Here is a 24,761-nt window from a genome sequence, read left to right as displayed (position 1 = left end):
GGCTGCCTGCCTCCACATAGAGGGCACCCATCTGTTTCTCAGGCCACCCTGGGAAGGGTCCCCAGCAGGGAATGCATCAGGGAGCCGTCCTGACAAGACACACCGTTATTTTCCCAGCTCCGCCAACCCCCCACCCTCCCCCCCACCCCCCAACTGTCACTCCCACCATCACGGTGCTAGGAAAATTCTGTCAAATGTTTCAGATCGATGACCTCTCGTCAGAAATGGTAGAGTTGTAATATTGTTTAAACAAGTACAGACGCAGGAAAAAGTGGGCAGGGGAACAAAAGGGAAGGTCCGTGATAGGGTGGAAGGCAGGAAAGATTAAATGACAAAAGGGATGATGATCGTGACTGTAAAGTTGCGATACAGTTTGAATCTGTTAGTCACATGTGTGATGAGATCCATCAGGTGACTCACCGACAACTCACCTTTATGCATAGAAATAATTCACTTTTCCTGACAGTAAGAGTGTGTATTATCCTTGCCCTGTTATCTCCAAACTCCAAAGCTGTTTTTGTTAACCTCCCAAATTCAGCCCATCATAAGTTGCAACTTGTCCAAAAATTCTGCCACACCCTATCTCATAGCAAGTCCCATTCTGCTTTCATCCCAGTCCTTGTTAACCTTAACTGGCTTCCTATTCCCACTGCATTGATTTCAAAATTGTTGTCCTAATCTAAAAATCTCTCCATGGTCTCATGCTCTTTACCTCTGCAGCCTTACTCAGCCCTATGATCCTGCTTGCTACTGTCACTCTTCCGAGTTCAGCCTCCTATTCATCATCTGCCACTATCCCACCCCACCCTGACTCTCCATTCCACCTCCAGCCACAACTGTAGAATGCTCTCCCTAACCCCTCCATCATACTAACGTTTCATCTCCATCAAAAGCCTCCTCAAAATCTACTTCTTTGATAATGCCTTTGCTCACTGTTCTTCACATAAGAACATAAGAAATAGGAGCAGGACTAGGCCATTCAGACCTTCGAGCCTGCTCCGCCATTCAATCAGACCATGATCCCAGCTACATCGTCCACACTATCTCTTAATTCCCTTAGAATCTAAAAATCTATAGCTGTCTAACTTGAATGTATTCAATGACTGAGCATCCACAGCTCTCTGATGTAGAGAATTCAAAAGATTCACAACCCTCTGAGTGAAGAAATTTCTCCTCGTCCTAGTACTAAATGGCTGACCACTTATTCTGAGACTGTAACCCCCTAGTTCTAGATTCCCCATGTACCCTTCTCCCACTACTCCTTGGTGCCCAGTTATTTACACCCATGTGAAATCCTTTGGGGTGTTTTATTGCATTAGAGGTGCTATATAAATGCAACCTGTTGCTATTATTATATGTAGTTAGCTTCTTGGAAAAAAAAGAGCAAATGATTAATATTGTTAAACCATTCTAATGCACAAGGAAAACACGAACCATCAAAAACAAAATAAGTTAACTCAGTGAAACTAGGCTCCAACCCCCGTTCTATTGATAGGACGGACTACAACTTGGCTGAAAAATGTCAACAATGTGCATAATATGAGACATAATGCAATATGCTAATTATGGACTGTACAATGATATGACAGATGCTTACAGCAGATGCTTTAGATGGTCAATCTGATCCCACAATTTCTGAAGTCCAGAATGTGACCTGATTTTATCCTCTCTGGCCTTTCTCCTGAATATTAAAGCACGAATCCAGCAAAGCCTGGCACAATGACACATTTTCAACAATACATGCAGCAAACAAATTTAGAACTGATCTAACTTTTTAAAAATCTTCTATCTAGTAGACACTTAACAAAACCGTATGTACCTGAGCAATGCAGACAGGAAGTCAAACAATCCCAAAAGTGAATCAGTGCTTTTGATAATCTATACAATTATTGAAGTTTGTGCTGTTCTTACATAAAATCTACGAGCACAAATTCAGAATGTAAATCCCAATAAACAGTGACCGAGTAACAATTGGCGTCTGTGTCAGAGCTGAGTTCTTCATTTTAATCACAATGCCACCACGAAACTAACGTTTTAACCATTTTGCTACTAATTTGTAATTTTACTAATAATAATGGTACTGATAATGATGTCAGACAAAGTTCAGCGGGTAGCAGTCCTGCATCTGAGTTAGAAGGTTATGAATTCAGGCTCCACACCAGAGACCTGAGCGCAAAATCCAGACTGACACTCCAGTGCAGTACTGAGGGAGTGCTGCACTTTCAGAGATGCTATCCTTCGGACAAGACTTTAAACTGAGACCCTGGGCTGAATTTTCACTTGCCATGGGAGTGAATTCGGGTGTGGGCAGGCCTGGAAAATCGCGTACTTGGAAGGTATCACTGGTTCCTGGTGCCTCAGTGCTGTGATTAGATTTTTCAAAGGGAGGTCGGGAGCAGGGAGCCAACAGCCCACATGCTTCCAAATATTTGCTCGTTGAGCTCGTTGTGGAACTCGTTAGGAGTTAGAAAATTTTAAATGGCAGTTACGGGGAACACAGAGGGTCTGGAACACGTTTGAGTTTTGCTGTCGAGACCATAGCGGGCAGCCATTCGTGCTCATGACTGCAGTGTGAAAATGTATAAAAGGGGTGATTTAAACTCAGTTGGACATGCAGTGGTGAAGAGTTGCCATTGCTAGGGCTGAGAGGCTTAATTTTGTGAGGAGAGAGTGCTTGAGGAACATGAGGCTACTGGCATCCGTGGCCACCTCTAGCCATGCCTGCTTGGTTTGGCTCACTGGAGTTCCTCTTTCAGATGGAGGGAAGAGTACAGCTCATCTGTGAGCCACAGCCTCGATCAGAACTTCAAGGGAGGCAACAGAAAAATCTGGGGACACCCGAGGACAGCTGCCCAAACCACCAACGGCCCTCTGTTCTCCCTGCTCATCCATTTCCGAGGCAATGGCAAACCCAGTCATGGCTGCCATTTGTCTGTTCAATTATCCTTCCAAACTTAGCTCCCGTCTCCTGCCCATGCCCGATGCCCCAATTGGGAGCTGAGCTCAGCTCTGGGACAATTAGTGGCTGACACATCGAAAACTGCGTTGCGTCTCTGACGCCGATACACTGCAGGGTCGGGACCTGGAAATGTTCTGAGCGTTGGGTTCCTGACACCGGAATGAAAATTCGGTCCCCTGTCTGCCCTCTCAGGTGGATGTAAAAGATCCCATGGTCCTATTTCAAAGAAGAGCAGGGGAGTTCTCTTCAATATCCAGGCCAATATTTATCCCTCAACTACAGAGAACACAGCACAGCACAGGAACAGGCCATTCGGCCCTCCAAGCCTGCGCCGATCTTGATGCCTGCCTAAACTAAAACCTTCTGCACTTCCGGGGACCGTATCCCTCTATTCCCATCCTATTCATGTATTTGTCAAGATGCCTCTTAAACGTCACTATCATACCTGCTTCCACCACCTCCCCCGGCAGCAAGTTCCAGGCACTCACCACCCTCTGTGTAAAGAACTTGCCTCACACATCCCCTCTAAACTTTGCCCCTCTCACCTTAAACCTATGTCCCCTAGTAACTGACTCTTCCACCCTGAGAAAAAGCTTCTGACTATCCACTCTGCCCATGCCGCTCATAACTTTGTAAATCTCTATCATGTCGCCCCTCCACCTCCGTCGTTCCAGTGAAAACAATCCGAGTTTATCCAACCTCTCCTCATAGCTAATGCCCTCCAGACCAGGCAACATCCTGGTAAACCTCTTCTGTACCCTCTCCAAAGCCTCCACGTCCTTCTGGTAGTGTGGCGACCAGAATTGCACGCAATATTCTAAGTGTGGCCTAACTCAAGTTCTGTATACCTGCAGCATGACTTGCCAATTTTTATACTCTATGCCCCGACCGATGAAGGCAAGCATGCCGTATGCCTTCTTGACTACCTTATCCACCTGCGTTGCCACTTTCAGTGAACTGTGGACCTGTACGCCCAGATCTCTCTGCCTGTCAATACTCCGAAGGGTTCTGCCATTTACTGTATACTTCCCACCTGTATTAGATCTTCCAAAATGCATTACCTCACATTTGTCCGGATTAAACTCCATCTGCCATTTCTCCTTCAAGTCTCCAACCGATCTATATCCTGCTGTATCCTCTGACAATCCTCATCACTATCCGCAACTCCACCAACCTTTGTGTCGTCGGCAAACTTACTAATCAGTCCAACTACATTTTCCTCCAAATCATTTATATATACTACAAACAGCAAAGGTCCCAGCACTGATCCCTGCGGAACACCACTAGTCACAGCCCTTCATTCAGAAAAGCACCCTTCCACTGTTACCCTCTGTCTTCTATGACCGAGCCAGTTCTGTATCCGTCTTGCCAGCTCACCTCTGATCCGGTATGACTTCACCTTTTGTACCAGTCTGCCATGAGGGACCTTGTCAAAGGCTTTACTGAAGTCCATATAGATAACATCCACTGCCCTTCCTTCATCAATCATCTTTGTCACTTCCTCAAAAAACTCAATTAAATTAGTGAGACACGACCTCCCCTTCACAAAACCATGCTGCCTCTCGCTAATAAGTTTGTTTGTTTCCAAATGGGAGTAAATCCTGTCCCGAAGAATCCTCTCCAATAATTTCCCTACCACTGACGTAAGGCTCACCGGCTTATAATTTCCTGGATTATCCTTGCCACCCTTCTTAAACAAAGGAACAACATTGGCTATTCTCCAATCCTCTGGGACCTCACCTGTAGCCAATGAGGATGCAAAGATTTCTGTCAAGGCCCCAGCAATTTCTTCCCTTGCCTCCCTCAGTATTCTGGGGTAGATCCCATCAGGCCCTGGGGACTTATCTACCTTAATGCTTTGCAAGACACCCAACACCTCCTCCTTTTTGATAATGAGATGACTGAGACTATCTGCACTCCCTTCCCTAGGCTAATCATCCACCAAGTCCTTCTCTTTGGTGAATACTGATGCAAAGTACTCATTTAGTACCTCGCCCATTTCCTCTGGCTCCACACATAGATTCCCTTCTCTGTCCTTGAGTGGGCCAACCCTTTCCCTAGTTACCCTCTTGCTCTTTATATACATATAAAAAGCCTTGGGATTTTCCTTAATCCTGACTAACATCACTAAAGCAGATAACAGAATCACAGAACTGTTACAGCGCAGAAGGAGGCCATTTGGCCCATCGTATGTGCACTGACTGTCCGAATGAGCAATTCACCTAATGCCATTCCCCCACCTCTCCCCACAACCCTACATATTCTTCCTTTTCAGATAACAGTCTAATTCCCATTTGAATATCTGATCATTATCGCATTGCTGTTTGTGGGAGCTTGCTGTGTGCAAATTGGCTGCTGTGTTTCCTAAATTACAACAGTGACTACACTCCAAATGTACTTCATTGGCTCTAAAGCACTTTGGGACATCCTGTGGTGGTCAAAGGTGCTATACGAATGCAAGTCTTGGTTGTTACATTTATGAATTGCACTTAATGCAGTATGAAGTCCAGATGTAAGTATACCACATTTCACTTCTTTACAATTTAATTTATCAGCACGATACAGTTATTTCAAAATGTAAATTTACATTGATTCTTCAAATACTGGAAAGATCATATATAGTCCGCTGGTGGCTCTGATTTTAGGCCTGGACTGAGGCCTTGTTCCTTATTATGGGTCTCTACCATAGTGGTTAAGGCACATCAGTTTAGGTTTGAAGATCCAGCAAGAAGCTGAAGTGAGTTCTAACAATTTTCAACCAAGTCACTAGTTCAAACTACTCCGTCTTTAATATGTAACATTGTAGGCAGTCAACAGAGCAGCACTGCATTGAGATCATATTGGTAACTACTCTGCTCCTTGTTGTAGAAGGTGTATAAATCTGAGTGGCTCGAAATGGGAAAGATAAATATGGACAATGGAGAAACAAACCAGTTCTCACCTGAGTATGAACAATGACTCTGATGACCTTGCAATACTTCTTCATGGCTTTAAAATCTTTCTCCAGTTGTTTTCTCTCAACCTCGTCCTGCCATTTCTTGCTGTATTTAGTAAAGGCTTTCTTCTTGCTCTTACACCTAGTTGTACATGGAGGTATGACGTGTGCTGCAGCATATATTATACTGAACATATACTAATTATTCAGTTCAAAACCATGAGACCAAAAGTCCCATCAGTAGTTATATCACAAGCCTACATTTTCCAATTGGCATTTCTCAATTTATGGGCAGAAGTCAAGAGGACCTAGTGGAATTCTGGACAGAGATCTGTGATGCATTTTTCAAATTTATTCTTTCATGGTATGTTGGCATCACTGGCAAGGCCAGCATTTGTTGCCCATCCCTAATTACCCTTGACAGCTGAGTTGTTTGCGAGACCATTTCAGAGAGCAGTTGAGAGTCAACCACATTGCTGTGGGTCTGAAATCACATGTAGGCCAGACCAGGTAAGAATGGCAGATTTCCTTCCCCAAAGGACATTGGATTCTTTTTTACGACAATTGATGACAGTTTCAAGGCACCATTACTGAGACTAGATTTCAATTCCAGATTTTAATGAATTAATTGAATTTAAATTCCACCAGCTGCCATAGTGGAATTTGAACCCGTGTACCCATGGCATTAGCCTGAGCTCTGGATTACTAGTCCAGTGGCATTACCAGTACGCCGCCATCTCCCGCACCCGCCCCTCCACCCACGCCCCAGAACAGGGATTAACCTGGGATCTTCCTGTTCTGCATAGCTCAGTTGTAATGCTGGGGAGTGAATTTACCAAGTAAAGGGAGCTACAAGAACTTAGACAAGGATAAGCTTTTACACTTGGTGTTATTCACATTGGTGAAATGTAGGCTTTCAACAGAAATGATCGAGATTTTTAAAATTAGGAAAGGATTGAATGTTAGTGATAGTAGAGCCTGCCTATAAAATACAGGGGATGTGGTAAGTAAGGGGTCACGACAGGGAGGTCAATGTTCACTTCTGAAGTCAACAGGGTGGTATGACCTAAAAATGCGATTGGTAGTCTTACCAGCCCATATCGTCAAAAAAGAGACTGACAACATTTTGAAAGAGCTCACCACTGGATGCCGAATGCACTCCCCCCCTCCCCACCACCCTGTCTCAGGCAGTAGGCCCCATTTTGCAATAAATGTCATAGAGTCATAATGGTACAGAAGGAGGTCATTTGCCCCATCGTGTCCGTGCCAGCTCCCTGCAGAGCAATTCAATCAATCCCATTCCCCAGCTATATCCCATAGCCCTGTACGTTTATTTCCCTCAAGTGCTCATCCAATTTCCTTTCGAAATCATTCATCATCTCTGCTTCCACCACCCTCGAAGACAGCGAGTTCCAGGTCATTACCGCTTGTGTAAAGATGATCTTCCTCACATTCCCCACTGCATCTCATTCCCAAAGCCTTCAATATGTGTCTCCTAGTCCTTGTACCATCAGCTAATTGGAACAGCTTTTCTTTGTTGACCCTATCTAAACCTGTCAGAATCTGGTACACTTCTATCAAATCTCCCCTCAATCTCCTTCGTTCCAAGGAGAACGTTCCCAGCTTTTCCAGCCTAACCTTGTAACTAGAATCCCCCAACAGGTGATTGGCCAAGGTTAGAGGCAATCAGTTGGTTGCCCAAAAGTCAAAATGAACCCTCAGATCTTTAAAAGAGAAGTAAGAAGCCCATGAGGAAGGTAACCACAGGTTCCTGGAACTTGCAGGATTGCCTTGTGAAATCAGTGAGGAACTTTGCAGAGTTTATCCTGAAAGTGATGTTTATTTCCCCTCTGGTTTTGCTTCTTTTCCCTGGAGTTAGCCCTAGGAGAACGCTGCACAAGCTTTCACTGTCCAGTCGGTAAAATGAGCTTTGATGGCCCTTTTCCTCGCCCTTTAATTTGAATGTTCATTTTTGGACTTCTGTGTGTCCCACAAATATCCAGCCTAACTGTGAATGTGCAATAAAGTCAAGTTGAGATCAGCTATGATCTATTTGAATGGTGGAACAGACTTGAACAGCAGAATGGCCTACCCCTGTTCCTGTGTTCATACACAACCCAGACAGAGTGTAGGTCTCCTTGATTCAAGTAGTCAGAACCATAAAAAAATGTTTGCATGCAATGGGCATAATCTTCTCAGTCTAGAGAGAACAAGAAGATTAAGATTGTGGTGCTGGGGAACTGGGAAGGGGGCAAACCACATTGATATATATAAATAATTGAATGGTATAGATATGCTGAATAAGAATGTTCCTTCAAGTTAACTCTGTTCTGTCAGACCAAAGAGGTAAATTTATGTTAGTGAAGATTAAGATACTAGATAAATGTACGTTTGAGGTCATCACATTGAAGACACACAGCCCTCCAGACCTCAAGTACTGTGTCCAGTTCTGATCATCAAAGCACAAGGGAACCATGCAGGCTGTGGAAGTGATAGAGAGAAGGGTCTTGAGGCTCTTTATTCAAAGGTTGGTAAACATCTGGAATAATCTTCCAGGTGAAAATACATTATGGAAATTCAAAATCCAATTGGACACTGGGATGGGAGAGCAACAAATTTTGATGGGTCAAATGGTCTCGTCTGATCCTTGGCTTTTCTTATGTTTTCCAGGGAGCTTCTGTCCAATCGGGTTGCATCCCCAGTGAGATGCAGGGCACCAAACAAGCCAGAGGCTGGAAAATATGTCGAGTGTCTTCTTTTGACCAGTCATCCACTCACATTTATCTCTACAAGTGAACTTGAGAAAGGGAATATGAAAAAAGAGAAAAGTTCATATTACCAGTTCTTGTAGAAACGTCGCTTGCATTCGTCACTTAAGTGTTCAGCAAAGATTGTCTTAAAAGTCCGAAGTCCCTTCAGCGTATCCACATACCCAACAATCCCAACGACTATCAATGGTGGAGTATCAATTATAGTAACAGCCTCTACTGCTTCTCGTTTTGAAATCTCTGTAATATTAAAATATCGAGTTTAAAAAGCTCTACTCAAAAACATTGCTCAGAGCAGATAGAAAGGTAGCCACTTCATAAGATCATCTGAAAAAATCACTTCTTTTGTGTTTGTAAATACTTAACATTGTGTGACTCAAAGAGGTAAGTACAAATGAGAGAAGACTATTCCCTTCATTATACATTGCTGCTTGTGGGACACTATGGTACACAAAATGCCTGCTGTGTTTGGCTGCATTGCATAGTGTCTCTGAAAGTTCACAAACTGGCCAGCAGATTTAGAGTGGCTAGAGATCTGCAGTGGTGGAAATAGGATGGGACCCCATTACATCTATTGGATGTATCGCCGGGAGATCCTCAGGGGGTAGGTAGTTGTTGCAGCTTGAAATCAGGTATGGAAATGGTACTGGTTGGATGGCATCATCCATGGGAATTTCTACTGGTGCCACCTCTAGTGCCCCCATAATACTGTAGGCACCAAAGTGTTTCAGGCCAGTTACATGTGAAATCCTTCCTAAAAGGGCCAATTTCAAATCAGCAGGACCACCTGCCCAGGCAGCTGGGCACGACCACATTTTCCAGACCACCACTGGACCCCACCACCACCCACCACACCCCCCCCCCCCCCCCACCCCACAATATAGGTGCAAGCATCCACCAACAATATGCAAATTGCCTGACCCTGGAAATTTTAAGGGGTTCAGGCACTGTACTCCCAGATACATTTGAAGACACATTCTGCCACTGTTACAATAATGGAGCTTGATCACAGGAGACAACGCCTCAAAAGCAATTCATTATAAATGAAGCACAGATATGTTAGAAATTGCACCTAAAACATGTTATTAACAGCGAAATATACTGTAATAGATGGTGCAACCCCAAGCTACTACGAATAAAGAACTAAATGACCACGAGAGGGAAGTCAGACAGCCATATAGCATTAGTAACTGACTTTAAAGGAAGAAAAAGAAAGAACGTCAACAACTTGCATTCATATAGCACCTTTAACAGAATAAAACGTCCAAGGCACTTGACAGGATCATTATAAAGCAAAATTTGACACCGAGCCACATAAGGAGATACTGGGGCAGATGGCCAAGAGCATGGTCAAAGAGAAAGACTGGGTCTCCTGACAACACAGAGCATGCGCAGAGCGATTGTCGATGCCATCAATGCGCAGCTGCCTGAGCCATCGCTGACAGTGACATTTCAGTCAATGATACAGCATTTGCGCATGTCCCAGCAGTGCACTATCTAGTGGTTGCATTGTCAACAAATGTGTCCTAAGCAAAAGATCTACGCTGACACTCCAGTGCAGCACTGTGGGAACGCTGCACTGTTGGAGGTGATGTTTTTCAAACAACAGAGTAATATGTGGACAATGCAGTAAAATAATCCAAATCCTTACTCTGGCCAGGTCTATGTACTTCCCGCAGGATATGAGTCATGCCGGCTTTGTAGCCCAGGAAAGCAGTCAAATGCACAGGCTTGCTGGGATCATCCTTAGGCCAGGTTTTCACTTTCCCTCTGTGTCTGGAACTTCTCTTACGAGGAAGAAATCCTATGTGCCCATGTCTGGGTGCCGAAAACTTGCGATGCGACTGGAAACAGAAACACTTCTTAATTTAAAAAAGACATGGCCACCGACACATGTAACCTGCCATTGAAAATCCATGTCATGAACATGAGTTCTAGGTTATCTGGAAAAACTTTCACGAAAGATTACAGTAACTGCAGAAATAAGGAAATATAAAATACATGTTCAGATCCAGCTAAGCCAAGAAAGAAGTTTCTGTTTCAAATCATACTTTTTAAAGCTAACAGCAAAAGCATACAAACCATGGTGTGCACTGTGCGCTCGCGAGCAGCTGAAAGGGACAGTTTCCAAGTGCTGAAATAAGCTCATACTTAAGATGTTGCTTAATATAAAGTCACAAATTTAGCTCCTGACTCCATTAGTCCACGTATAGATTTTAGGAGCAGGGAGGTTGCCCAAGTTTGACATCACGGCAGTTGCAGGCACTGAACTGCCAGGTGCCATTGGCACTGCTCATTACATTACAAATGTTCACTGGCAACTTTTCAAGATGCTTATTTGTATCCTTTTCCCCTCATGAGATTCATTGCTACCTGAAAATAAAGTGAATTATAATAGTTAGAAAATAACATGTGCACTGTGTCTCGAAATATAATGTGACTTTAGACCTGTCGAGTCATACATAACCATGCATGTATATTTTTAATAAATAAATGCAATTTTTATTTATGACAGACTTCAAGTGCAACAATTTGAATTTATATAGCACCTTTAACATAGTAATATGAAGGAATCTGGACATAATGAGAGGGTTGTAAGATTAAAAGACATATTTTCCTATGAATGAGGGATTTAAAATTTTTTTAAACGGTTTCATCTTCCGAACAGGTTAGAAATGTTCATCTCTATAGTACTAAATGGAGATGAGCTTGAGTTAAAAAGCTTGCCCCATTTTAGAACCGTAAAAGGCAGCTTCTGATAAGAGGGATTTGCTTCGAAAGTCACAAACCTCACCACATGGTAAAACATTGATAACCTAGCTTTTCAAGCTGTCACAAAAGCTACCACAGTGTAATAGTTGATAAAGACCTCAACTACAGTCAACTAAATTTTTGACAAGCCTAATGTTATGACCAGATGAGCAAGGGGCCTAGGACTCCTCTCTCAGCCTTTTCCTGGTTTCGCCTTAACAGGGTTAAATTTTTAAAACACTGTGTATTTTTCCAGATTCTACTGCATGCCCCTGTGGCACTTCGACTAGATGAGGCATCACCCTCACAGTTTCTCTGCCCTCTTGAGGACTTTCTTTGTCCCTGCAGGTTTCTGTAAATACTGTTAGCAACTCTGGTGGGGTACTTCTAGTGTCTGCATTTACATAGGATGATGTGGGGTCTAATTTTCCAACATTTCGGGGTTGGCTGACTGGACAGTAGGGGTTTCCATTTGGGAATCCTCTCAGATCTCCTCTAACCTGTCCTCTTTGTCCCTTTTTCCCTTTTCCTCTCTAACATTTTGCTAGCCCTGTGCCTGTCTGCCCCCTTTTGTTCTCGGCAGGGGTACCTTACAATTCACCAGCCCTCTGCTGGAGGATTTCCCAAAAGCTGATACAAGAATTAGGGGTGCAGATTTCACTGCAGGTTGAGGTTTCCCCTCAACCTGGCACATGTGGCAACTTCTACTGTACTTCACCACATCTTTGTGGAGTTTTGGCCAATCACAAAGCCAGTCTTATGCGGGCTTTGGTTTTTCATATACTGGCATGTACAGCCACTGTAATCTCATGGGCCATTATTAATATTTCTTTCCAATACCTCTGTGGCACAACTAACTGGTGAACCACTGTCCGCTCTTTGTCCTCAGGTCTGTGAGGAGAACTCCATTTCCTCATCAGTACCTCATTCTTTAAATAATAGCAATCAGGGACTCCCTCTGCTTCAATTTCAGTATGGGCCGCCTGTGCTAACTCTCTCAGTACTGGGATGGCTCTCTAAGCTTAAGCTAGGGAAGATTCACTCAATCCATTCCCTGAGTCCTCTAACTTCCCAAAGAAAGTTTCAGACAGACAGACCTCATGGTCATTTGCCTATAGTGTCAATTCAGTCTCCTCTGGGGGAGCTGGTTTGGTCATGGCCCGAATCACTACACATGCAGGGTTACTGCAGGGAACCATCTCCTGCCACTGCCCTGTCTCTCTGACCTCCTGCAGTTTCTCTATCACGACTGGGGGGGCTACCACCTTCACCCCTGCCACATCATTACCTAGGAGCAGGTCAACCCCGTCCACAGGCAAACAAGGGACAATCCCTATGGTCTCTGGTCCCGAAACTAGGTCGCAGTCCAAGTGCATTCGGGTGTACAGGTACAGGCATACACTGCCCTCCAATACCATTCACCACCATTCTGGTGTTCACTGCACTCTCTGGGGGAAAGGTCATGCCTTTTCCCAGTAAAAGGGATCTAGTGGCCCCTGTATCCCTGGAGTTGCTTGCTCCACTCGAGGGGTGTGGGGTTAGTTTCCCTGTAGACACAAAATCCTGATAACCTTCAGGGATCCTATTAAATTTTCCTGCACCCACAGCAGTATGTTTTCTGGGTCTTACTACTGCTGCAGTTAAAGCCACAGCTTGTTCAGCTGTGCTTTCCATCAGGGTCCTTTCTCCTTCACTGAGCGGGTGTGTCCTGATTAATCCTACAGGCTTTCCCTGTACTTTCCAGCAGTCAGCTCTCAGATGACCTGCCTTATTACAATGGAAGCACACAGGACGCCGGGTCTCACTCCTACTTACAGCACCTTCCCTTTTGGCTGGAGGAGGGCCCCCTGTGTCTCCTGGTTTTCTCTCTCTCCCAGGATTGCTTGGGCTCCTATCACATTCCCACCCTTTGTCCTTTTCGGATTTGTGGGGGTGACTAGGAAAGGTTTTCCCCTGAGGAACGGACATGTATATTAGAGCATACTCATCATGAAAACCTCAGAGAGGTAATTTTGCTAGAAGAATTTAAAAGCTCTCTCCCACCATCCATAAAGACTCATGTAGAGGAACAAAAAGTTCATAGAGCAAGGCAAGCCGCAGTTCCCTCTCAGCCTTTTCCTGGTTTGGCCATAACCGGGTTAAATTTTTAAAACACTGTGTTTTTAGCTTCCCTTCAGTGAATCCTTGCTCACTGCTCTCTAATTGTAATGGCAAAGAAATCAACCAGACAGATTTAAACAAGAAAGGTGTAAGTTTATTAACCTTAAAACACTAATTCAGTTAAAACTACAAAAAATACATGATGCGACTATGCTAGCACGCATACGCGATAAACACACATGCAAATAGAGACAGAAAAAGAGAAAGAATCAAAGGGGAAAGGTTTGAAACAGTAGATGGAATTTAGTTACTGGTTCTGGATTGCAAGTAAAGTCTTTGATTGAAATCAAGTTTTGCAGTTCTTGTTGGGACCCAGTGCACACTTTCAAACTTGTTTCGCTGGTCTTCTGCCTTGAGGCTTGAGCTACTTCCGTGGGTCCCTGGAACTTTGCATGAGAGAGAGAGAGAGAGAGAGAGAGAGGGAGAGAGAGGTGCTCTCTTCTTGAAGTTCAGTTCCAGTCTCTTCCCAAACTGTTCTGTGTCAGGCACAATTTTTTTAAAAACCTAGGTTAGCCAGCAGGTTAGTCGTGTGACTAGCTCCTTGTTTCGAGCAGCCTCGCTGCGAGATTTGTGGATTCCTTCAAGCTTAGCAGACACTCTCAGTGGGTGGGTGGGTGGGGGGTGGGGGGGGGGGGCAGTGTGGAATGCTGGCTCTTACACATTCAATATCTCTTGATCATCACTATTGACAAAATCCATCTGGCCAATTGAATCAGGGAGTACTCCCATTGTCTTCTTCATGTAACTGTCTTTTGGAATGTAAATGTGCAGCCATGTTTTCAGCCACTGTTGTGGTCTTTTTAAACAAGTTATTTCAAGTCCAGTAACAGTTGAAAAATAATGTTCCATATGACAAAATATTTCTCATTTTGGCAGGTGTGGTTTCTGTCACACTAACTAAATTCCAAAATTGAATTATAATCTTCAAACACAGTTAGATGACTAATGCAAAATTGACCATTTTGAGGCTCCTAGCTTGGCTTTCTTAGAAATCAAAGAGGCTCAGACCTTACCTAAAAATTAATAGTTATACAGTCTTTCTTAGGAATCAAAGAGGATAGACTTTACCTAGAAATTAATAGTTAAACAGCCTTATTTAGGAAATAAAGGGGAACCAACTTACTTACAGTTGAGGTAACACCCCCATAAGTAAGAAATTAGTTATGCACCTTTAAAAAAAATATAAATATTGGAAGCACACATTGGATTTTTAGATTCGTTGGACTCGCTCCAATGTCTCTCATGGTAAAGCTACAACTAATGGAATGAGGCAATGATAATCCTCCCCTTAACTGGGACAGAGGTATCTTGCTAACTTTGTTGTCTTCTACTCAGGGATTTAAGGTAAATGTTACTTTAATAATTGATGGATATCCTACTTAAATATTTGACTGTTACAATATTTGGATTTAAAAATTGGATTCTCCACTAGAAACAAGATTGTACTTTCTATCTTTTCCTAGAACTATTATCTTTCTTCTTTTTTCTTCTTTCTTTTGGGCCTCCTTATCTCGAGAGACAATGGATACGCGCCTGGAGGTGGTCAGTGGTTTGTGAAGCAGCGCCTGGAGTGGCTATAAAGGCCAATTCTGGAGTGACAGGCTCTTCCACAGGTGCTGCAGAGAAATTTGTTTGTTGGGGCTGTTTCACAGTTGGCTCTCCCCTTGCGCCTCTGTCTTTTTTCCTGCCAAGAACTATTAACATCACAATTAACTGCCCCACCAACTGTGACTTGCATGTTTGGTTCTTTAATAAACTTTATGTAATTTAGAAACTATATTGTCTCATATAGTCTTCTGTATCGCTAACTCATGAACCCATCTCCGTACACTCGTTGGTGGGGAGGTACATTATAGAGGAGAGATTCCCGGACCCTCATAATATCAAGGTTATTATAATCTGGCTGAAACTTGTTAAAAAGGCTATCAGAAGGATGGTAATATTCTCAGCTGGTTCTTTTGCTTTGGAGAGAGTCACAGTCCTTCAGACCCATTCAGTGTCTTTAGGATCTGTCTTTCTCAACCTTGAGTGACAATGATCATCTGAGAAGTACGCCTGATCTGGGATAGCCCCAAAAAGGGACTAGGATTATAATCCACTATAGTAAAATGTCCCAATGTGCTTCACAGGAGCATTATCAAACAAAACTTGACACCGAGTCACATGAGATATATAGGGAAAATATCCAAAAGCCTTGTTCAAGATGTAGGTTTTAAGAAGCATCTTAAAGGAGGAGAGAGAGTTAGAGAGGCGGAGAGGCGTAGGGAGAGAATCCCAGAGCTTAGGGCCTAGGCAGCTAAAGGCACAGCTGCCAATGGGGGAGCAAATAAAATTGGGGATGTTCAAGGCACCAGAATCAGAGGTGTGCAGATATTTCAGATGGTTGTAGGGTTGAGGGAGATTACAGTGATAGGGAGGGGTGGGGCCATAGAGTTTTTGAAAACAAGGATGAGAATTTTAAAATTCCAGCAAAGTAGCAACATGAGCAGGGCAGTAATAGGACATTGCACTTTGCATTTTCACTTTGAGGCAATCTTACTGAGGGAACACAGCAATTACTTTCATTCTGTGAACTATGCCAACTGGGTAGTTCTTTCTTCGATGGAGGAGTTACCATCTAGGCATACACTCTCTCCCTTTATAATATAAACATACAAAATTGATGACAGGAAAGGACCAGTTGCTCCCTATCAAACCTATCCCACATACCATGATAACTGGAGTATCGTGATTAAATGCTTCACCCACCACCCACACCGCCAAACTCCCCTCTGCCCCCAACCCCCCAGATCTAAATTTCCTTGGAGAGGAAAAAAAAAACCAATACAAGAAAATATACTCCCTAAAATACCTCTTCGACATCCTCAGGCAATCGAAACAGATCCAGGAGATCGCAGACTCCAAGTGCTGTCTACGAAGAAAATTACCCACTTCTCATCACTGCTACATGACAGCTCTGCTGTAACCAGCTCCACAGTAACCAACTCCACTGTAACCAACTCCACTGTAACAAGCTCCACTGTAACCAGATCCACAGTAACCAACTCCACTGTAACCAACTCCACTGTAACAAGCTCCACTGTAACCAGATCCACAGTAACCAACTCCACTGTAACCAACTCCACTGTGACAAGCTCCACTGTAACCAGATCCACAGTAACCAACTCCACTGTAACCAGCTCCGCTGTAACCAACTCCACTGTAACCAGATCCACAGTAACCAACTCCACTGTAACCAGCTCCGCTGTAACCAGCTCTGCTGTAACCAGCTCCTCTGTAACCAGCTCCACTGTAACCAGCTCCATTGTGACCAAATCACTGCAACCAACTCCACTGTAACCAGCTCCGCTGTAACCAGCTCCACTGTAACCAGCTCTGCTGTAACCAGCTCCACTGTAACCAGCTCCATTGTGACCAAATCACTGCAACCAACTCCACTGTAACCAGCTCCGCTGTAACCAGCTCCACTGTAACCAGCTCTGCTGTAACCAGCTCCACTGCAACCAGCTCCACTGTAACCAGTTCTGTTGTAACCAGATCCACAGTAACCAACTCCACTGTAACCAACTCCACTGTAACAAGCTCCACTGTAACCAGCTCCACAGTAACCAACTCCACTGTAACCAGCTCCGCTGTAACCAACTCCACTGTAACCAGATCCACAGTAACCAACTCCACTGTAACCAGCTCCGCTGTAACCAGCTCCACTGTAACCAGCTCCATTGTGACCAAATCACTGCAACCAACTCCACTGTAACCAGCTCCGCTGTAACCAGCTCCACTGTAACCAGCTCTGCTGTAACCAGCTCCACTGCAACCAGCTCCACTGTAACCAGTTCTGTTGTAACCAGATCCACAGTAACCAACTCCACTGTAACCAGCTCCACTGTAACCAGCTGCACTGTAACCAGCTCTGCTGTAACCAAATCACTGTAACCAGCTCCATTGTGACCAAATCACTGCAACCAGCTCCACTGTAACTAGTTCTGCAGTAAGCAGATCCACTGTAACCACCTCTGCTGTAACCAAATCACTGTGACCTGATCCACAGTAACTCCCCTTTGTTTCTCAGCCTTCCTATGAACTTTACCAAACTTGTCTGAACGCCTCCTCTGCTGTTGCCATCCTTGCACATCGCACTGGTAAGCATCAATTAACTGTCACCCAGCCTATTCTCTCCCTTTCGGAAGGCTACTCTAGGAGTCATTCTCTTACAGGTCATACATCCAACCTGAATATTTCCCAAGGACAGTTTGTTTCTATAGGTTATTCCCTCAGAGAGGACAATCTGTTCAAGCATTCCAAACATTGAGCAGCTTTTTAAATATGTCATGGTTTAAAAACTACATTATTACGGCTATTTTACACTTTGACACCTGTTTGTTTGCAAGCCAATAAATATGAAATATGAAACTGTGCAGGTCTCACTCACAAGTCTTACAAATCACACCTTTGATGATTTACTGTCAAGTACATTGTTTCTTCAAAGATCTATCAATTTCATTTTAAAGTACATTTTTAAGTTTATTTTATCAACATAATTTTTTACCATCCAGTCAACTGTAACATCCTAATATTTTAACTTCACTTTGCCCAAGATTCTATGATTCTAAAACAATCTTAACCACCATTTTGAACATCTGATTAAGCAGTATTAAGGTCACAACATTGCATGGGTATCAGCATAGTTTAATGAGTTATCAAAAAGCTAGTTTAGATTTCTAACTTTTTAAACTTTTAAACCTGTAAATAAATGTAAAAATTGGATTTTTCCCCTTCAATCACTGGGACATATGATGAATTTTAATTCCTTTCCCAAGCTTTAAATCTTAAATGATAATTCTTCTGTGCCAAAAAGTCACAACAACAGAGACTTTGGGTAATATTGTGAAATTTTATTGAAATGTATGATTTTAGGAGAATCAACTGAGGGAACCACAAGGACTCTGAGTGTAGTAGAAAATGAATCTCAGTAAACACACGGGCATAAACCACATTAACAAAAAGATAGTACTTGCTGGTTCATGAATAGTAGCTTTGTAAAGTGTGTAGGAATGATCGGGTTTCTTTCAATTACTAATTTTTCATTGACACTTTTGAATTGGTCATTTATAGTCAATCAGATATTTGATTGGTAGCAACAGATAAATGGTTCTTTGAACCAAATAGAAATTTTAGTTTGTAAACAGCACATAGGAATCAATCTGCATCTGCGGAGAGAACGGGTGGTTTATATTTCGGGTGAGTACCCTTCCTCAAACCCATCCATGCTTGTTCTGCAGAAGGGTATACACTCAAAACGTTGACTACCTCATCTACAATTGTTTGTCTTTTGAGCATGCCAAGAGATGTTACATATGTAAGGACAAATTTTCAGGTGCTATCTTTGACAATTGCAAAACTAGAAATGCACAGCTTCCAATTATATAAAACTCGAGCAGAAATTCTAGGCTGTCAGTTCCATGCAGTACTAAGGGAGAACTGTACTGTCAGAGGTGCTGTCTTTTGAATAAGATGTAAACCGAGACCTTCGTCTATCCTCTCAGGTGGCTGTGAAATATTCCATGGCACTATTTCGAAGAAGAGCAGCGGTGGTAACCCCGGTGTCCTGGCCATTGTTTATCACTCAACCAATGCCTTAAAAAACAAGAGTATCTGGTTATTATCACATTGCTGTTTGTGGGAGTTTGTTGTGCACAAATTGGCTGCCACATTTCAACATTACAACAGCTCAAAAGTACTTCATTGGCTGTAAAGCACTTTGGGGCATCCTGAGGGAATGGTGCAATATAAATTTATTTGTTTAGATAGATATGCAAAAGTGAACTCATTAAAGCTATATTAAAAAGGGAATAACTGCAAAATGACAATATTTTTAAAGATACTGCCAATGAATTAAAAATAGTCTCTGTTTCTGGCCATTTCTTGATTCTGTTGTCCAGCATAAGAATTCCAAAAATAATGTTGCAGTTGTTCTAAGGTAGAAGCAATAAATAGAATTGGAAAGCTGCAGGTTTTGCAGAATTTTGTGGTGATGTGGTGCCACCTGCCAGAGAAAAAGACGAGAGGTTTCCCTCAAAAACCAAATGCCTGAAACACTGGGCAGTTCATCAGTATCCATGAAGAAAAAAGAATTGCTGATAATCAGCATCTAAAAAGGTGAACAAAGAGAGGAGGAAAATATATGAGAATGAAAATATATAATAGAATAACCTTTCAAGTGCTTAATATGAAAATAAAAATTAGATAAATGTCTAAGGTGATATTAACATGAGATTATAGGATGAAGCTTAGTTAAATAAATGAAAGACGTTGAAGAAATATATAGAATGTGTGACTAGTTGAGCTCACCAGTGCAATATTCCAACAGAGGATCTCCACCTCAAGCTCCAACTTATTTGTCCCCACCCTCAGAAACACCGACACATCCAATCTCACTGCCAGTATCTTCTGCCAGAAAGTAAGGAGGAACTAAAGTTGAGGTCTGAAAGTATAATTCAAGCCAATACTAAGGCCAGAGAGCTGCAAAGTGTGCATGGGAAATGCTGCTGCTCAATTGCATTGACCTTCATTAGAACAGTGTAAAAGGCCAAAGACGGAGAGTTCAGAATGGGAGTGAAACAGGGATTTGAAGTGGCAAATGACAGAGTTCACAGGCTTGCACTTGCTTGGGAAAGCAAGGCATGTTTGGGAAAGCAACCTGTAATTGCTTTCCCTCACTTCAATACCTGCTGCTCTCCCTAGCAAGGGTGCAACACCTGTCCATTCACCTCCTCTCCCACAATGCTATTGAGGCCCACAAGTTCCCATTCAATGTAAGAGACTAGTTATTATGTACTTTTAAAAAATGATGTATCCACTGCTCAGAGTGTGGTCTTCTCTATATTTAGGGTTGCCAATCCTCCAAGATTGCATTGCAGTCTCCAGCTTTGCAGATTAATTTCCTGAACACTGCTTCAAGCAGCCCAAGAGAAGATTCATGGTGGCATGATTTTTTTTTCTTTTTGCATTTTCTTTGAATACATTTGTTTATTAGTTATAAAAATACCAGAGGTGGGAAAAATAAAGGCTGTTTGATTAAGCTGAGCGGTTGGACGTCACGTGATGAAATTTCCAGCAACAGTCCAACCAGAGTTGACAATCACATCTACAGTCGGGAAAGCAAAAGCAGAATAGCATAATAGTTAATAAAAACAGGAAATGCTGGAAATACTCAGCAGGTCTGGAGAAACAAAGTTAATGTGATGACCTTTCACCAGAACGTTCATCGACCTGAAACATTAACTCTGTCTCTCACTCCACAGATATTGCCGGACCTGCTGAGTATTTCCAGCATTTTCTCTTTTTATTTCAGATTTCTAGCATCTGCAGTACTTTGTTTTTGTATTAGGATCATAGTTGATCTGCAAAAGTAATAAATTATGTATTCTATTACTATTATTGTTGCAGAATTGATGTAGGGTTTCCAGGAAATTGAGAGGAGATCTATTAGAGGTGTACAAGATTATGACAGGCTTATAAGTTAAACAAGGAAGTTGTTCCCATTCACTAATGGTACAGACTAGGGGACACAGATTCAAGGTTTTGGGTAATTGGGATGCAGGTGGAATATGAGGAAGGACATAGTGGGTAGTATGACCTGGAACTCACTGCCCACAAGGGTGGTGGATGCAGGGACAATCAACGATTTCAAAAGGAAATTGGATGGCCACTTGAAGGAAATAAACTTGCAGGGCTACGGGGATGGAGCGTGCAGGACAACAGTCTTGCTTGTACTGTGGCTTTATTGAACTGCCTTCTGATGGATGCCTGCAATGAGTGCCTCATGGTAGAGGTCATATGACTATGGCAAGCAAGGGGGCACATTAGAACAGTATTGCGTTTCTATCCCAAACATTCCCGTTTACATACAAAAAATATTTGCATGCATTATCATTTACACTGTGAGTTGCCCAACTTACCCACTATGCACATAACAATTCTCATGCATTAGCAGTTTGTTAGTCTTGTCAGATTCTGCACATGCATTGCACACATAGTCTTTAAATCGTGCCGGGTCTCTTAATGGTGCATGTGCATTTTGTCGTTGGCTGTCCATCTGGGTGATTATTCTTCTCCGGGGAGTGTTATTCCCGTGTCACTTGTTGCCGTGGTAACTGTTGTTGTTCCATTTCTGTTGTTGGGGTGCAGTGGACCTCTGAGGCTGATGGTTGATCTGTGGCCTGTGCAGATGGTGAGTTTACATTTTCCTGATCGGCCGCCTGCAGTGAAGGAACAGCTTTTCCAGTTGTGCATACGTGCCTGTGGTTGCAACGGTATATCTGGTCATTCACTCTAAGCACATGATCAAAGTGACAACTGCTGTACGCAGGTCCCAAGTTGCCACTTGGGCTGACTCGTGTTGAGAGCAGTGAAAGTTTGTACCCTGACTGACTCTCCAATGTTCAATTTTGGCAATGGTTTAGCAATAGCTTTCTGCTATTTCAGCTTGATTTTGTCACTCACGCCTGTTATTACTTCTGAATTCAGTAGTTTTTTATGTTATTGGAAGAGTCGTTTGGGTGTGGCATGACATTAGTCTTTGTACAGGTCTACTGTCCATGCCTTCAATAGGTTTTTCTCCGTTTGAGGATTGCCTTGTATATATCTGTGCCAGATTTGCTCGATTTTTTTATGATTCCTTTGGTGCTTTTCACTGCCGCCTCAGCCTTTCCATTTGACTGGGGATAGTGTGGAGATAATGTTTGGTGTTGAATTTTCCAATCCTTTATGAAGAGGCTGAATTCTTCTCTCGTGAACTGAGGGCTGTTGTCACTCATCACGATGTCTGGAATGCCGTAACTACCGAAGTGTGCTTTCAGGCATTCTACAATCTCACCGGTAGTCGCTGAGGTCAGCTGGTTTACCTCCCAGAAGTCAGAACAGTAGTCTGCGGTGACAAGATAATCAGTTCCTGTGAAAGTGAAGAGGTTGACTCCCAGTTTCATCCATGGTCTGTCTGGGATGTCATGTGTCATCAGCGACTTGTTAGCTTGCTTAGCTTGGTACTCGTTACACGCACTGCACTGGCTGATGTGGTCCTTGATTTCATTGCTCATGTTTGGCCAGTAGAGCACTTCTCTTGCCTTCCTCAAACTCGACTCAATTCCTTGGTGGCTTGCATGGATGCGCTTTAGCATCTCATCTCTCAACTCCTTAGGGATAATGACTCTATTTCCTTTGTACGAGATGCCATCTTGGGCTGTCAATTCATCACTGTAAGCCCAATACGCTCTTGTGACCACAGGTGTGTCCTTGATGCTGTCAAGCCATCCTTTCATCACTACTTCTTGCAACCCTTGTAGAGTTGGATCTTGTTGGTTAGTTCGCTCGATTTGAGCAAGGCGCGTGTCTGTCAGATTCATTGTCTCTGCTGGATTGATGACTTCCAGAGCATGTTGAGCTGCAGCTTCACGTTGGATTTGGAAGATTTCAAAGAAGTAGCATCCTCTACTTTATTCATAGGGAGTGCTGCTCTCGACAGCATGTCAGCGATGTACATCTGTTTCCCTTGCTTGTATGTCACATCCAGATGATATCTCTGTAACCAGAGTAACATCCTTTGCAGACGCTTTGGAGCGGATAGTAGCGGCTTGAGGAAAATGCTTTGAAGTGGCTTGTGGTCAGACTCGACTGTCACTTTGTCTCTTCCAAGTAGGTATTGATGAAAATGTTCACAAGCAAAGACAATGGCCAGGCACTCTTTCTCGATCTGAGCATAATGTCGTTCCATTTGCAATAACACCCTGGATGCAAATGCAACCGGTTGCTCTTGCTGCAGTTGGATTGCTTCAAGTCCTGTCTCGCTGGTGTCACACTGCAGGGTAACTTCATCATTTACATCATAGTATTTCAGCATTGCCGTCACTAGTTGCTTGATTTTAGTGTTCTGTGTCCCAATGTCACTGTACGTACTTGGCAGTGAGTTAGCATAATGGTTTACACTCCAACAACAAATTGGGCAAGAATTTTGCTAAATAGTTGATGAATCCAACAAATCGTTGCACTGCTTTTACATCAGTTGGTCGCTGCATCGCTGCTACTGCTCTCACCTTTTTGGGATCTGGGTGAAGACCTTTTGCTGTCAGTACATGACCAAGTACTTGACGTTGGGCATCTTTAATTGCAATTTTTTCTTGTTCAGCTTGTTTCATCTCGTGAGCTCTGTCCAGCAGTCACACTAGATTTGGTCAGCAATGGCTTCTTCCATTGAGTCTCCACATCCATAAACTAGCAGGGTGGCACAGTGGCGCAGTGGTTAGCACCGCATCCTCACAGCTCCAGGGACCCGGGTTCGATTCCGGGTATTGCTTGTGTGGAGTTTGCAAGTTCTCCCTGTGTCTGCGTGGGTTTTCCCCGGGTGCTCCGGTTTCCTCCCACAAGCCAAAAGACTTGCAGGTTGATAGGTAAATTGGCCATTATAAATTGTCACTAGTATAAGTAAGTGTTAGGGAAATATAGGGACAGGTGGGGATGTTTGGTAGAAATATGGGATTAGTATAGGATTAGTATAAATGGGTGGTTGATGTTCGGCACAGACTCGGTGGGCCGAAGGGCCTGTTTCAGTGCTGTATCTCTAATCAATCCACTATAGCTTCCACTCCGGGAAGATCACTAACTATCTCATGCTGTCTGCGTTGATACTCCTCTGGAGCCGTGGAAATGCCAAATGGCATGCGCAACCATCTGTATCTCCTGAACAGCATTCAGAATATGGTTAGAAAGCAGTTGCTTTAATCCAGCTTCACTTGCCAGTAACCATCTTCACATCTAAGGTAGTGAAGATTTTTGCCTTTGCAAGTTGTGGCAAAATTTCTTCGATGGTTGGCATGGGGTAGTGAGATCTCTTCAGAGCTTTATTTCCATCCTTTGGGTTGATGCATACTCTCAGCTTTCCAGGTTGTTTCACTGCTACCATGCTGCTAATCCATTCTGTAGGAGTTGTCAATTTCTTGATTACTCCCTTCTTTTCCAGCTTTTCTATCTTGTCTTTCAGGCTGGCCTTGAGGGCAGTTGGAACTTTCCTCAGCAGATGCTGAATTGGTTTTACCCTTTCATCTACTTCGAGATGATATTCTCCAGGAAGGCATCCTAAACCTGTAAATACATCGTTGTACTCCTCTAGGTTCTGTTCCATGCTCAATCGTTT

At 43.2% G+C, this 24,761-nt stretch overlaps 1 protein-coding gene across 1 annotated transcript in view; it reads right to left on the bottom strand.

Moving 5' to 3' along the window:
* Positions 1-16,878, bottom strand: part of LOC137383596 (large ribosomal subunit protein uL3-like) — a 48,843-nt gene extending 31,965 nt beyond the window's left edge. Inside the window, exons 1-4 of the mRNA XM_068056753.1 lie at positions 16,501-16,878; positions 10,314-10,506; positions 8,734-8,902; positions 5,901-6,036 (exon numbers count right to left, since the gene is read on the bottom strand). Coding sequence (XP_067912854.1) covers positions 5,901-6,036; positions 8,734-8,902; positions 10,314-10,506; positions 16,501-16,878 — 876 coding nt within the window. The remainder of the gene's footprint in view (positions 1-5,900; positions 6,037-8,733; positions 8,903-10,313; positions 10,507-16,500) is intronic.
* Positions 16,879-24,761: the final 7,883 nt, after the last annotated feature.

This window comes from Heterodontus francisci, chromosome 24, assembly GCF_036365525.1.
Source record: "Heterodontus francisci isolate sHetFra1 chromosome 24, sHetFra1.hap1, whole genome shotgun sequence".
In the NCBI taxonomy this organism is placed as follows: domain Eukaryota; kingdom Metazoa; phylum Chordata; class Chondrichthyes; order Heterodontiformes; family Heterodontidae; genus Heterodontus; species Heterodontus francisci.
This window is presented reverse-complemented; position numbering and strand designations above follow the sequence as displayed.